General features: G+C 31.9%; 1 protein-coding gene across 3 annotated transcripts in view; it reads right to left on the bottom strand.

The window, feature by feature from the left end:
- The window catches only part of LOC126889774 (ATP-binding cassette sub-family C member 4-like), a 77,440-nt gene that overhangs the window by 10,172 nt on the left and 50,462 nt on the right, over positions 1-16,806 (bottom strand). For all 3 annotated transcript variants that reach the window (XM_050658362.1, XM_050658361.1, XM_050658363.1), the window contains exons 10-15: positions 16,413-16,728; positions 16,187-16,360; positions 15,312-15,496; positions 5,443-5,843; positions 2,352-2,582; positions 495-725 (exon numbers count right to left, since the gene is read on the bottom strand). In XM_050658362.1, the coding sequence (XP_050514319.1) occupies positions 495-725; positions 2,352-2,582; positions 5,443-5,843; positions 15,312-15,496; positions 16,187-16,360; positions 16,413-16,728 (1,538 nt within the window). The remainder of the gene's footprint in view (positions 1-494; positions 726-2,351; positions 2,583-5,442; positions 5,844-15,311; positions 15,497-16,186; positions 16,361-16,412; positions 16,729-16,806) is intronic.

Below are 16,806 nucleotides of genomic sequence, written 5' to 3'. Positions count from 1 at the left end.
ACTTTACGCATTGTAGCTTTAACCAATCTTATCAGTTTATCGGGGATGTGAAATTCATCCATGGCTTCATACAATGTATTTCTTAGTACACTATCATAGGCCGATTTAAAATCTACGAAAAGATGGTATGTGTCGAGATTGAATTCATTGGTTTTTTCCAGTATTTGCCTTAGCACAAAAATCTGGTCTGTTGTTGCCTAAAACCACTTTGATATTCGCCAAGAAGCTCCTCTGAATATGCACTTGGGCGACCATATAAGATACTCGAAAATATTATGTAAGCTGTATTGAGGGTTATTCCCCTATAGTTTCTACATTCCAATTGATCACCTTTTTGTGTAGCGGGCAAACGATTCCAATACACCACTCTTCCGGGATTTGTTCCTCATTCCAGGCTCTCAGTGTTATTTTATATATTTGATTCGTCAATTAAATAAAATAAATCTATTAAATTTTACCTCCAAACAACCAAATAAAGAAATAACTTTTCTTACCGTCTCTAAAAAGTAAAAACTGAATTGTAACAATAGCCAAAAATATGCAGCAAATAACATCCAGATAGAATCCAAATACTCTTCCGCTGACCAAAAACAAAAACCATGTACTGGAGTGTTGATCTTGCAAAATATCAAATTCTGTAGTGACCATTTTCTCAGCGTTGGATGCCCGAATAGTGGTAATTCCAAACAGTGATGCTGATATATGCGAGAAAACAGGCGCTTTTGCTAAAACAAATGTAGGTATAAATTAATTTTGTTAATTGATGGATTCGACCATTACTTGATGGAAGTTCATTTTATCTCACAATAAAACACTGAAAACTTTTGTTTTCTATACTTCCACAAAATTTATTATTTACAACTAGTGATATAATTTACAATGTGTTTGCCCTTTTAAGTCTCTAACTGAAGAGGTTGAGGAGTGGGGAGCTGTTTGTCTCGAGTTGGTCATTCAGAATTATATCTGTATTTTTCAGTTTATTAATTTCCATAGATTCTAAAAAAGATAGCTTAAGGCCTTTATTTTGGATATGCAGAATTTGAAACTCTTCATTGAAAGAATGATTATGATCTAGAGGGTGAAGTGCGTATGTAGAAGTGTCTGTTTTTCTATTGTTGAAAGCCCTTTTGTGTTCTGCTATCCGTTTGTCAAAAGTTCTGCCAGTTTGACCGATGTACGTTTTCGGACAGTCACCACAAGTTAGTATGTACACACCACTCTGTAGTTGCTTTCTCTTTCGGCTTTTATTGTTCTTAATATATTTGCTTAAGTTGTTGTTAGTTCTGAAAGCTGGTATTATTCCTTTCTTTTTTATGTATCTGGCTATTTTTGTTGTTATCTTGCCAGTATATGTGAGAGAGCAGAAGGTACGTTCTTTCTGTGGTGGTGGATACACTAATTTCAGGGCTTTCTTATGGAGTTTTTGATTTAAAATTTTGTTAACTGTTTGTTCGTTATAGCCGTTGTTTACTGCTATTTGTTTAATGATGTTTAGTTCTATCTCGAAGTTATTTTTTGTCATGGGAATTTCTGTCAGTCTATGTATCATGCTATGGTAGGCTGCTAATTTGTGTTGTGTAGGATGGGATGATGAATTGTGTATAGTTGTGTCAGTACGGGTAGGTTTATGATATACGGAGAACTCATGTTTGTTGTGTAGTCTGGTAATCGTTACATCTAGAAAGTTTATGGAATTATTATGTTCTGTTTCTATTGTAAACTCAATATTACTATGAAGTGAATTAATGTATGATAGAAATTGGTCAAGTTGTCTGTTAGTTCCTGTAAAGCATACTAGTATATCATCCACGTATACCACCAATATAAGAACTGTTTAAATACGGGATGTTTAGAAATTGTTGTTTTAAGTTGGTTCATAAATATATCTGATAGTAATGGGCTTAGAGGATTACCCATAATAAGTCGTGCCTGTTGTTTGTGTATATTTGATTATTGAATTCAAAATAGTCTTGATTTATGCAAATTTCAAGAAAGGGTAAAATTTCAGATGCAATGATCGGATTTGTACTATTATGGTCTAAAAGATTTTTAACTAAAACAAAAGTTTCTGTAGGAGGAACACTAGGGAAAAGATTTTTTACGTCAAATGAAATTAGTCTGGAGTTGTTGGGCAATTGAAAATGTTGTATTTTATTAACTAGTTCTAGTGTATTTTTTACGGTGAATTTAGCTGAAAATTTAGTGTATTCTGTAATAATATCTGACAGTTTTTTTGAAAGTTTATATGACGGAGCTGTATAAAAAGAAACTAAGGCCTGTAGTAGGCCAACGTCTGAATAAGGACACGGTACCTAAAGAAAAAGAAGAAGTTTAATTTAAATATTACTTACAGATTCCTTCAAGTCTCTTCACTGATTGAGCGGTTTTTAAGTACATTTTTCGAAGAATAAACAAAACCGGACCGATAATTATGGTTGTAAGGATCATCCAAGGATTTACTATAACAACCATTACCAATATACCAACAAAAACCATCAAAATTTGAATCGCATCAATTTGGCAGCTTGGTAGTAATTCGTCAACAGCTCCCATATCTTTGGAGAAACGATTTAGTATTCTACCTAAAACGAATAAAATTTTAATTATACACTTCTCCAAGAAATTATCGCACCACTTTAAAAATGGGCCATTTTTGATGTTTCGAATTTCCTAAACCTGTTGTCCTATTTAAGTGATTTATAGTCTTAGTAGTGATTTATAGTTATAGTCTTATTCTTTAACAATATCGCTGTAATAATATTGGTGCTAGATAGGTAAATTGTCATTGTATACCGGTTTAGGTACCAATCAAACTGTGATTTCTTCACAAAGTTCGCGTCATCCTGTGGGATATTCTAGCATTTATAAAATAGTGAACTTAAAACCCAACTATAGCCTCATGTTTTCTTAACATTATGTTTTTTGATTCATTCGCTTATATTGGGTAATAAAAAGTTAGGTACTTTAACAACTAGCCTTGTTTTTCGTCAATACAGGGTGTTTTTAAATAAATATGGCCAACTTTAAGGGGTACCTAATTCTGCTTGAAAAAAGAATGGCAGTTTGCTTTATAAACGTAAGTCCGCAAATGCTTCGTTTTCGAGATAGGAAGTGTTGAAATTTTATATAGTCTTATTCTTTAACAGTATTGCTGTAATAATATTGTTGCTAGATAGGTAAATTGTCATTGTATACAGGATGTACCAATCAAACTGTCATTTTTTCACAAAGTTCGCGTACCCTGTAGAAAATTCTAGCATTTATAAAATAGTGAAATTAAATTTCAACTATTGGGACCGTGCAAGTTCGGCAAAGCGACCTCTATTTCTACGCTCTGTACTTTTATTCGCACTTTTAATTATATTGGCCAATTATATTAGTCCTGGTTGCTGGATAATTGTCAAGACCATAGTCCAAAAAAATAATAAGAAGAAAAAAATAAGATGCAGGTTATGTTTAGCAAACGTAAACAATTGTATGTAGTAAATAAAATCCGTTATTAAAATGCAGTATTGCAAGCAAAATACAATTAATTAAATTTACCTTTATATAATAATTGCATATCATATCAATATTGTGGAGCAATATATAATTTTTCTAAGTCAATGACAGAAGGTATGAAATATACGTCAATTTGACAATTTCAATTGACAATATGAATTATTTAAGATAGTTGCAATATTTCTCCGCGACTCGCGCACGGTCGTTTCTCGTTTCCCTTTCCAAGTACTTGCACACCGCGAATAGCCTCATGTTTTCTTATCAATCTGTTTTTTGGTTCATTCGCTTATATTGGATAATAAAAAGTTAGGTACTTTAACTACTAGCTTTCTTTTTCGTCAATACATGGTGTTTTTAAATAAGTATGGCAAACTTTAAGGGGTAATTCTGCATGAAAAAATAATGACAGTTTGCTTTATAAACGTAAGTCCGCAAATGCTTCGTTTTCGAGATAGGAAGTGTTGAAATTTCTCTTACAAACTGACGATTTATTTATTGCTCTAAAACCGGTTAAGGTATGCAAATGAAATTTGGTGGATTTTAAGAGGTAGTTACTGCGCAATCTCTTATTAAAAGCAGTCTATTGTACGGAGCAGAAACTTGGCGGATAACCGAAAACAAGAGAAGAAAACTGGAGGCAGTAGAAATGGACGCTTTTAGAAGATCAGTAGGAGTGTCACGCAGAGAGAGAATACGTAATGATGAGATAAGACAGCGAATTGGGGTTGACGGCTCTCTAACAACAGACATAGAAAGAAAACAGCTGATATGGGACGGACACGTCCAGAGGATGGATAACTCAAGACTCCCTAAAATAATTATGCAATGGGTACCACCAAACTGCAGAAAGAGAGGAAGACCCAAGAAATCTTGGAGAGAGGGAGTAACGAAGGCGATGAGCGCAAGAGATCTTAGAGAGGGCCAATGGGATGATAGAGTGTCATGGAAATTAGGCATCGGACAACGTCGCAAGACGTTTTAAAACCGATTGATATATCGATGCCTCAGAAGCCAATCGGTGTAAGTCAATAAGTGTTTAAAATGAGATAGTAAGATGTTTCTGACAATAGTTGCAGAAATATAAGTAGTTATTAAAAACAAATAAACTATCTTTATTTATCATAATATGGGTAACAGCTAATGGGTAAATGCTAATTTATATTCATAAATACAAACAGGGAAATAATAATATTATATATAATAATAAGTGTTATATCTCATAAATCATTTTTAGGGAGAATGTGACTTACACCGTTTGACTTCTGAGGCATCCATATATTGCGCAATTTTTAATATACAATTAGAAAGTTCACCATTGGCGCGGATAGGAGTAATATGCCCCTTATGTGCACCAATGGTGGACCCATCAAATATCATTTGCATATCTCAACCGGTTTTAAAGCAATAAATAAATCGTCAGTTTTTAAGAAAAATTTCAACACCCCTATCTCGGAAACGAAACATTTGTGGACATATGTACGTTTATAAAGCAAACTGTCATTATTTTTTATGCAGAATTTACCCTTGAACTTTGTCATACTTATTTAAAAACACCCTGTTTTGATGGCTAAACATGGCTAGTTGTTAAGTACCCAACTTTTTTATTATCCAACATAAGCAAATGAATAAAAAAAACAAAATGTTAAGAAAACATAAGGCTTTAGTTGCGTTTTAATTTCAGTATTTTATAAATGCTAGAATATTCCACAGGATGTTGCGGACTTTGAGAGAAAACTTAATTTGATTGGTACACCCGGTATACAATGACAATTTACCTGTTTAGCAACAATATTAGTACAGCGATATTGTTAAAAAATAAGGCTATTATAACATATTAAAAAATCACTTAAATCGGACAACATGTTAAGAAAATTCGAGACATCAAGAATGATGACCTGTTTTTAATAAGATGCGTTAATTTCTTGGACCAGTGTATTTTACCTGACGGATTGGTATCAAAAAATCTCATCGGTGCTTGGAGTATATTATGAAACATTTTATTGTGTAATGCTTTAGATGAGCTCATGCACACTTGATAGTACAAAAAGCATCTCCATATCTGTAATATTACTACAGCTATGATCAAAGCTGAATATACCCATATATAGTATCCTTCACTTTTAAAATTTTCCAACTCTAGTGATGACATATTTGAAGACAACTTTGAAGCACTAACTGAAGGATCGGCAGTTGTGATAATTTCCTGAGGATTTGTGTTTGTAAAAGCCACAGACTTGAGCATATCTGTCACGGTATGGTTGTTTATAGAAGAAATCGTTGTAGAAATGAATTCAGTAGATAAGTTTAAAGTTGAGACATATCTTCTAGCTTCAACATTAGTCCTAAAACAATATTTATTACGAACTATAGTCCGTCTCACCTTGACTATACAGTATAATGAACATAGGCAATTCAGTCCTTATGAGAGTTTTTAGCGCGGTGATGTCGATATTATCAAAAAGATTTTGTAATCGAACATTAGAGAGATTAAACTAAAACTGTTTTAGAAAGACAATCTACAATTTTAGTATTCGAATGGGTTTAAGTTAATTTGATATACTATAGTTAGTACGCATATAAATCCTACAATTGTAGATTGCCTTTCTAAAACAGTTTTCATTTAATATCTCTAATGTTCGATTACAAATTCTTTTTGATAAAATCGGCATCACCGCACTGAAAGCTCTCATGAGGACCCTATACTATAAAGCATTGCCTATAATCCCTATTGGGACCGTGCAAGTTCGGCAAAGCGACCTCTATTTCTACGCTCTGTACTTTTATTCGCACTTTTAATTATATTGGCCAATTATATTAGTCCTGGTTGCTGGATAATTGTCAAGACCGTAGTCCAAAAAAATAATAAGAAGAAAAAATAAGATGCAGGTTATGTTTAGCAAACGTAAACAATTGTATGTAGTAAATAAAATCCGTTATTAAAATGCAGTATTGCAAGCAAAATACAATTAATTAAATTTACCTTTATATAATAATTGCATATCATATCAATATTGTGGAGCAATATATAATTTTTCTGAGTCAATGACAGAAGGTATGAAATATACGTCAATTTGACAATTTCAATTGACAATATGAATTATTTAAGATAGTTGCAATATTTCTCCGCGACTCGCGCACGGTCGTTTCTCGTTTCCCTTTCCAAGTACTTGCACACCGCGAATACTGTAAAGTCAAGGTGGGACGGACTATAGTGATTTTGCTCGTCGCCATGCGACGGGGATTCAATCAATTGCCCTCTAAAGTCACTTTACACAATTTTTTCAAAATATTAAGATCAACAAATTTTCAAAAGAATTAAAAATTAAAATTTTTTAAAATAATGAACGTCTTGCAAGTAAATATAAGGTTTAAACTATTTTTCTTAATAGAATAACTATTATTTTTGTCAATTTTGCGAAAAATTTGATTTTTGATGAAGTAGTAAATATTTGGAGTATAGTCCTGTCGCCAGGGGGGGTACAACGGCCTCCTTTATTCAGATGGACTTACCCAAGTTTTTTTCATGTATTTTGACCCGTAGAATACGAATTTTTTGGGTAACAGTTGATCCGGATGTCGATAAGATTGTTATTGACCAAGAACTTGAGGAATTACATAACAGAGGTTTCTCACAAAACAAAACATTTTTTTGTATTTTTTGGGTCATTCTAAATAAAAAATGTTCTAACAAGTTTTCCCGTAGTATGCTCAGTTTTCGAGATAAACGCGGTTGAACTTTCAAAAAATCGAAAAACTGCAATTTTTAAACCCGAATAACTTTTGATTAAAAAATAAAATAGCAATTCTGCTTAGCGCCTTTGAAAGTTCAAGTCAAATTATATCGGTTTTGATTATTTGCATTGCTAAAAATTTATTGTGTTATTGTTAAACAAAGCTACAAACACCTAGTGCGTGAGTGATGTTTTCTATGATTTCTCATTTAAAATCTAACGAGTAGGTAGAATAGGTACTAGTGCAATCGAGGCTATTTCTACGTAGCATGCGTTAAAATGCATGTAAAGGCACGGGAAACACTATGTGTTTATAGCTTTGTTAAACAATAAAAAAATAAATTTTTAGCAATGCAAATAATTAAAACCGATATAATTTGACTTAAACTTTCAAATGCGGTAAGCAGACTGGCTATTTTATTTTTTAATCAAAAGTTATTCGGGTTCAAAAATTGCAATTTTTCGATTTTTTGAAAGTTCAACCGCGGTTATCTCGAAAACTAGCCATCCTCGAAAAAAATTGTAAAAACATGTTTTGCTTAGAATGACCCAAAAAATACCAAAAAATGTTTTGTTTTGCGAGAGATCGCGGTTATGTAATTCCTCAAGTTCTTGGTCAATAACAATCTTATCGACATCCGGATCAACTGTTACCCAAAAAATTCGTATTCTACGGGTCAAAATACATGAAAAAAACTTGGGTAAGTCCATCTGAATAAAGGAGGCCGTTGTACCCCCCCTGGCGACAGGACTAAGTAAGGATATTTGAATGGTCAACGTAAATAGATGGAATATTCTATTCACCCCCGTTATAGGCGAGTACGTTATACAAAAATATAAACAATTCATTTGTAATTATTATAAAAGCAATATATTTCTACTAACCCTTTTAACATTAGTTGTTAATAAATTCCTTTCAAACTACATATACCTACTCAAAATTTTATTAATAATTCGACAACCCCATCGAACAAGGTTGTAACTTAAGTTAGACCTTTTTTCTTTTCAGATTTCAACACAGGCGAATTCAGCAAAAAATTGCGCACACGCCAATATAAACGACATAGTTTAAATCCCAATAGTTTGGCTAATGCTCCATTGAAAAAAGTTGTATTTTAGCTTACGTGTGCCATTTTAGCGTGAAAAGGCTAACACTAGATACTCCCTATGTTAAATATTTACTTTCTTTATACTTGACGATTAACAAGGATTTTAAATGAGTTACAACTTTGTTGCACGTATGTTTAATTTATAAAGTATTCAAACATATGGTGCATCTCATAAGTCAATTTATCGTAATAAAAGTAAAAAATTATTTACGGACTTTTTTTCTTTTTTTATAGTTGCGGTGGATAAAATAAATATAGAATAGTTTTTGCTTACGTACTTCTATGTAGTGAAAAAGTTTAATGTTAATACATATTAAACTTTTTCACTACATAGAAGTTTAAACTAAAGAACATGTATTTTTTGAAATAGCACATTCACAAAACGGGGGTGATTCAATGCATGCCCTTATAGAAAAACGGAAAAACATGAAGTCCTATATGGTCCACATCAATGGATAACCATGATAGGATATGCCAAAGCCTCAGGCAAGCCTAAATCCGCAACTGAAATAAATCAGAAGCAAATTCTAAATTTTAACCTATTTAAGGACACACATGTTAATTTTGAAGTAAATATTAAGGTGATACAGTAGCGATCAACAGGTAGCAAAAACGCGTTCCAAGATTGCGGCTGTAATTTTGAATATTTTTTCGAGATATTACGTATTCGTAATATAATAAAGAATGACGGTACAGAGCCCAATTTGAAAAATATATTAATATGTGGAAATTACTCTGTAATTAAATACAATATTAAAAAACGAGCCTGTACCGCCATTAAGAAGAACAAAAAAATACACTTTCTTCAAATAAACTTTTTTATCCGATGCCTAGATTTTGTGTCATTTTGGAACTACTAAAATTTTTTATTTCATTAGTAGTTCCAAAATGACACAAAATCTAGGCATCGGATAAAAAAGTTTATTTGAAGAAAGTGTATTTTTTTTTGTTCTTCTTAATGGCGGTACAGGCTCGTTTTTTTAATATTGTATTTAATTACAGAGTAATTTCCACATATTAATATATTTTTCAAATTGGGCTCTGTACCGCCATTCTTTATTATATTACGAATACGTGTGCCAAATATCTCGAAAAAATATTCAAAATTACAGCCGCAATCTTGGAACGCGTTTTCGCTACCTGTTGATCACTACTGTTTCCTCTTAATAGTAAAAGAGTGAAGTAATAAAGTAAAACGGTTTAAAATTAAATATTTACAAATTCGAAATAAAAATGCGATAAATTTGAGATATTTTATACCATGTTTTTTTCATAGTGATAGAATATTATTGTTATTGTAAAATTTATAATTTCCAATTAAAATTGTGTAAATTGTGAGTTGATATTTTGTTTAAATATACCATTAAAACTAATTTTCTCCTAGCTATATTGCAAATAATTCAAAACATACAACCTTTTAATACTTAAACGGGAAAAATAATTAACACGGAAAGTGTAAAATGGTTGTTAGGCGAGTTATAACCTTTTTCTACGAATACTCATGTTTAATTTCAAGATTGTATCTCACTCAAACTCAAGATTTTCAATAGTTAATAAAATTACAAAACATACATCTCACAGTAATCCCTTATTATGTTATTATAAATATCATATCACATTAGTGTAAAAGAGTCTAATCATTTCGCTACAAATTTTTAAAAATTCATGTTTTCGTTTTTTGCCTCTCCTGTAAAATTGCTAAAAATAAGTTACAACCTTGTTCGATGGGGGTATCGAATTTATAATAATTCAATAAATAAATTATTATGTTTGCTCCTAATGCCACCTGTTAACATATTAGCAAAGCATACCTTGTTTACTTTTAACAGAACCGTCAAAGTCAAACTATATATTAATGTGTTTAAAATTTAAATAATAAATAAATATTTATGCACTAAATAGGTTACTAAAAAATAAATGCATATCAAGAGGTGTCAAATTAATATACATAACGATTTTTAGGCCTATAATAACTTATGCAACAGTAGCAATAGAAATGGTGCAGATATGGAAACGAAAAGCATTAAGGAAAATATTTGGAAAAAATAAACGAAATTTGGATTGGAAGGACAAATGAAGATTTGAGAGCGATAAGTATATAGGGAGCTTAGCATAATAGGAGTAATAAGAACCCAATGACTAAAATGACTAGGACACATACAAAGGATGCCAGAAGGTAGACTACCGAAAATGCTACTGTCGAGTACAATAGGGAACTTGCACATTTTTTTATTACAGAATAATGTTCAGTTTTGTTTAAAAATGAGATTTCCAAAATTTCACGCTTCAAAAACTCGTAATAACTTAGGGCCGATTTCTCATGTCGAGTTCATCTCAAGTTTAACCTAAACTCTTGGTGAACTACAGTTCAACGTCAAAAATTTGACGTTTATCTGTGGTTCACTGGCAGTTCAGCTTAAACTGGAGTTGAACTGGATATGAGAAATTCGACCTTAGAAATACAAATTTGAAGTCTTCTGCGTTATAAAATAGTTCAAACGACCCGTGACGTCACATAGTATATTCTTCTTCTCATTCTTTAGTTTACTACCTCCACTTACGCTTCCACCTACTTAAGTATTTGGCCAGCTCATCGGCGCGGAATACGGAAAAAATATTTATATTCTAATGACATTTAAATATCGTATGTCATTGTAATAATATATACCAGTTTGTTGAGATTGGAGTTTGATGCAGTTTTTGAAGGAAAGGAAAGAAGGTTTACTACGGAAAATAAAACCATTTTGTAAAAGTACAAATTTTCTATGAATAGTTCAAACGATCAAAAACACTTGTAACGTCACATTACTGTATTTTCTACTGACGTCTATAATGTCTAATTTAAAATATATATACAATTTTGTTTACTTTGTTGGTACAGAATGTAAACATATAGCCGGATGACGTCACGACGCGTTTTGGGCTGGCGGGTATAATTTGAATTTTTAATATCGTCTTTGGGGGCCAAACGAAAGACAAACAATACTTTTTTATCTTTGATACATGTTTTAAATTATGTTCTGTTGTGATTTATAACTTTTTTTTCGAATTTAAAATTTTATGCAAGTTCCCTATTGGAGGACGTCAGAGAAGAGAAGAGGTCGACACAGAACAAGGTAGTAAATGGATGTAGAAGATGATTTAAAAAGTCTCAATATCACTAATTGGAGTATGAAAGAAATGGATAAGAATGGATGGAGGAGAATGGAGATTTGAGAGAGTTTCTAGAGAGTTTCTAGAGTTGAGAGAGAAACTACCGAAAATGCTAGTGTGAATGTGAGGTACAATTGGAGGACGTCAGAGAAAAGGTCGACACAGAACAAGGTATAGCCCGATCAGGGAACACAAAATTTTACGAAAACCTCCAAAAAAATAAAGGAAGGATGAAAATTTGGGAATTAGCGAACTCAATCGACTATAGGTGGCAGTGCAGTTGCATGAAAATGGCCGGTGTAATTGGGATATCGTATTTTTCTATAATTAATATTATTATTGATGTAATTAATTAATATAAATAAATTATTTATTAAACAAACACATCCGACAAACTTTCAAACGACGTTCATGCATAGGTTAACGAATGATTGGTTTATATTTTCATCCCAATTCCTCTAGTTCCAAATAAGCGGCAGCACCCTCGCTTGAGCTCGCGAATAGGTAGTTGAAATTGTCTATTATTATATAAGAACAAGTTTACAATTCTACATCCCCTCCATTTTACAAAAATTCGGAAATACGGGGTGAAAAATATTTTCTCGGGAGTGAAAAAATATACGTTCAAACTAGGCTTGGAATTGGATAAAATGACTAATACTAAGCAACTTTTTCAGTTTTGACATTAATAAACGTCAAATACGGTTGCATCTAAAATAGCTCCAGAAAAAATTAATTTTTTAGTAGTTTAACTTAAATTAATTTTATAGTGGTTTTAATTATCACTGATAAGAAGTATCGGTCCTATGGGTTAAACAGCCTAGGCTTCTTTTCACGGTGTTTAACTTTTGTGTGAACAGTTTAAAATTTGGCCACGGTTAAACGTACCTAAATATTGACATTCAGCTCGCAGTTTTTGTGACAATTAAAACATTTAAATTTCATCGTGGGTAAAAACATTTACATATTGTAGAATGAATAGTGATACAAAAGTGAAAATATTCTCCCCAGATGGGGGAGAATATAAAAAAGACGCCAGTGTGCGAACTAAATACTGCTGAAGTTATTAGTGTTAGTAATCAAGACATGGATACAGGAATTATCACCACAAATTCTTCTGCTACAAGGGAGGTAAAACTTTTTAATATTAATTGTAATAGTTACGACTTTCAAAATTGTTGTGTTTATGTTGAGAAGACCAATGATCAGAATATTTCCCGTTTGCATCCAAGGGTTGTTGCAGATATTTTACATCAAAAATTAAAGATTAATAATATTAAGCAAATTAAAAGTATAGGAAGAAACCGTGTTAAAGTAATCCTCAAATCTTTTTTGGATGCAAATAATTTAGTCAATAATAGTCACTTAAAGGACGATAATTTAAAAGCGTACATTCCAAATCACCTCTTGGAAATCAAAGGACTGATACGCGATGTTGATACCAAATATAATATTGACTATTTGAAAAAATATATGAGCTCTAGTTCACCAATTGTTGATATTAAAAGAATGCACAGAAAGGTAGAAAAGGATGGAAATACAGAATACGTCCCTAGACGTAATGTTATAATTACTTTTGAAGGCAATTGTTTGCCAAACTATGTTGTGATAAATTATGTATTTTTCCAAGTGGAAAAATTGTTGGGTAAAGTGACGCAATGTTATAAATGCCTCAAATATGGACATATTTCTAGACAGTGTAAAGGTACACAGGAATACTGTATACAATGTGGACAAATTAAAAATGACATACATACATGTGATGAAACAAAAAAGTATTGCATACACTGTAAAACTGATAAGCATATATCGATCTCTAAAAACTGTCCTTTTTTCGAACATAAAAAAAATAAAAAATATCATGATTGAACATAAAATCTCATATTTGGAGGCAAAAAATTTGAGCGACTCATCATTTTCTGGTCTTATTTCTAATAACAGATTTGAAATATTGTCAAATTCAGACAAAGAATTTCCAAAATTAACTAACTCCTCTGAAGTTAGTACATCTCCTTATTTCAAGCCATTGATAACTTGTATTCCTTATGTGTCTGGCAGTATGACGGTAAGTCTAAGCAAAAAAAAGCAACTTTTGTTCTATAGAGTTTTTTCACTAAGTCAATACTTTTAGAGTTATTTGCGAGTGAATATGTTCATTTTTAACATAAAAAAACATGTTTTGGGCGGTTTTTCGCAGATAACTCAAAAAGTAAATATTGTATCAAAAAAAATATTCTTATTGAAAATAAAGCTTATAAAAAATTTAAAAAAATGCTGTAAACTTGAGGTCTGCAGACCCAGTAGAAGCAGAGATGTAGCTAATGAAAAGTACGTTTCTTCGTCAAATTCCAAATCGAATATTTCAATGTGAAATAACCAAAAAACAACAATTTTCGAGGAAAATTCATTACAACTTTTTTAAAGTGTTTAAAAAAGTTTTATTTTTGTTTTTTAAAAAAACTTCTAACATTAAAAATAAGTGAGTTACGCTCAAAATATTGTTGGTCCCTTTTATTTTTTGGTACAAAAATCGCAAAATTCACCCCCTAATTAGCTTCCCAAATAAAATTAATCGTTACCGCTTCACAAGTTACTTTACTTTTATATTGTTTATATTATCTATAAGTTTCATTGGTTCAAAGTGCTCATTTTTAAAAAAAATTGGGTTTAAAATAAAACATTTTTTTAATTTTGAAAAAAAAAAATGGAATTTTATGGAATTAACTTAAAAATTATTAGTAATACCAAAAATCTTAAAGAGTGATAAAATGTACGTTTTGCTTTTCTGAATATTTTTGCTTTTTTGTTTTCTTTTTAGACAAAAAGTGGTTATGCTATGGCTGTTCAAAATTTGCCTAAACTCGTTGATTAGTTACTCGTTCAAGCCATTTTAACTACAGCTTTTTCAAAATTAAGCACTTTGAACCGATGAAACTTACAGATCATATAAATAATACATAAGCAAAGTAACTTGTTAAGTGGTAATGATAAAATTTATTTGTGATGCTAATTAGGGGGTGATTTTCGCCATTTTTTTACCAAAAAATAAAACGGACCAACAATATTTTGAGCGTAATTCACTTACTTTTAATATTACAAGTTTTTTTAAAAAACAAAAGTACTTAAACCTTTTTTTAAACACTTTAAAAAAGTTAAAATGAATTTTCCCCTAAAAGTGCTCCGTTTTTTGGTTATTTCACATTGAAATATTCGATTTGGAATTTGACGAAGAAGAACCTACTTTTCATTAGCTGCAACTCTGCTTCTACTGAGTCTACAGACCTCATGTATACACCATTTTTTTCAATTTTTGATGGGCTATATTTTTGCTAAGAATATTTTTTTCGCTAAAATACTTACTTTTTGAGTTATCTCCGAAAAACCGTCCAAAAACGTTTTATTTTGTTAATCATGAACATATTCACTCGCAAATAATTCGAAAAGTATTGACTTGGTGAAAAAACTCTATGGAAGAAAAGTTTTTTAGAAATAGCCATTTTTTCCAATTCCGGACTTATTTGAATGTATATTTTTCACCGTTGAGAGGGGATGTAGAATTGTAAACTTTTTCTTATATAATAATAGACAATTTCAACTACCTATTCCCAAATTTTCATCCTTCCTTTATTTTTTTGGGTCAGATTGTTCTTTGATCGGGCTAGTAGTAAATGAATGTAGAAGATGAGCTAAAAGTCTCAATGTCACAAATTGTAGGATGACAGAAATGGATAGGAACGGATGGAGAGAGGCAAATCAAGCCATGGATCTTCTAGGATCGACGCGCTATATTATGTGATAATTTCCACCAACTACTTACCAATGAGATAACCACAAATCTGAAGCATTTGTTATGATTTGTGAAAAAATAAACATAAAACCTGTAAATAGCAGGAAACCAATGCCAGTCCCAGATCGGAAATATTCCCAATAAAGAGAAGTCGATAAATCTCCTTTTTCTATTAATTCGCCTGTTTCTCCTGGTTCTTCAGTTGGTATAGAACTCTAAAATCGAAAAAGATTAAGTAAAATCCTTTATAAGAGGCATAAAATTTATTAAAAATTCCTAAAAAGGGCTACATTGCAAATGCGGAACATTTTCGATCTGACTGCAGATCATCAGCATCAGTGCTAAACCTAAAATAAAATCGAAAACTTCGTGTTAAATAGTTGTTGTAGTTAACAATACGAGATTCAAAGATATTCAGCCATATTATTAAAGCTGCATCTGGATATAGCGTGAACGCGTCAGGATAAATCAGCCATGTGTTCGTCACAAGAAGACGACATCAGGCAACAAACCAAATTAATACAGAACCATTCACATTCTCATATAAGATATCAGGTAACCTGCGATACAAGAATACAAAGATTGCAATGGGCCGGACATGTGATAAGAATGGGAGAGGATAGGCTACCAAAAAGAGCTCTGAATGCTAGAATGCAGGAAAGAGACCGTTTGAAAAGCCAAGAAAGCGCTGAGAAGACACAGTAAACAGCGACGCACAAGCTCTTTTAGGAGTCGGTGTATGGAGAAGAGTAGCCACAGACAGGCAATGGTGGAGACAAAAAATAAAGGAGGCCAAGGCTCAATTTGGGCTGTAGTGCCGTAGAAGAAGAACCTGCGATACGCAGATGTCACACTTCTCATACTAACAGCGAATGAAGTAGAAATGATTATTTATAATGACTTACTGCTAATGAAGATGCTGATTGAAGTGTTGCAGTCGATGAAACTTTTGGAATTTTCGTCTCTAATATAGTCGGCATTTTCTCTTTATCTTTATCATCAATTTCTGGGGTTTGTTGGAGGAGATTCAACTCTTGCTCAGTTAGGTCATGAAATTTTGCCACTTTGTCTATTTTGCCCTAAAATATGATCGATTTTGACATCTTTATTTGTTAATAAAAGATTACTCACATTATTTATTATGACTATCAGATCTGATTTCTTCATGTATTGAAGTTGGTGTGTTACCAAAATTCTTGTTTTTCCATTTAAATATTTCGTTATACATTCATCAAATAGATGCTTTCCAACTTTTGTATCGACGGCAGAAAGGGGGTCGTCAAATAAATAAATATCAGCTTCTGTGTAGACAGCTCTTGCTAGATTAATTCTTGCTTTTTGTCCTCCACTTAACGACTTGCCTCTTTCTCCCACCAATGTTTTATCGCCGTACGGTAACTGTTTTAAATCTCTTTCTAGCGAACACACTTTTATAACATCTTGATACCTAAAATAATAATAATTATTATGGAAGTATCTAAGAGGACTCATGGACATAGGGAGCAACAAGTCACTAATCTAAGAA

The sequence above is a fragment of the Diabrotica virgifera genome, chromosome 8 (genome assembly GCF_917563875.1).
Source record: "Diabrotica virgifera virgifera chromosome 8, PGI_DIABVI_V3a".
Classification (NCBI taxonomy): domain Eukaryota; kingdom Metazoa; phylum Arthropoda; class Insecta; order Coleoptera; family Chrysomelidae; genus Diabrotica; species Diabrotica virgifera.
This window is presented reverse-complemented; position numbering and strand designations above follow the sequence as displayed.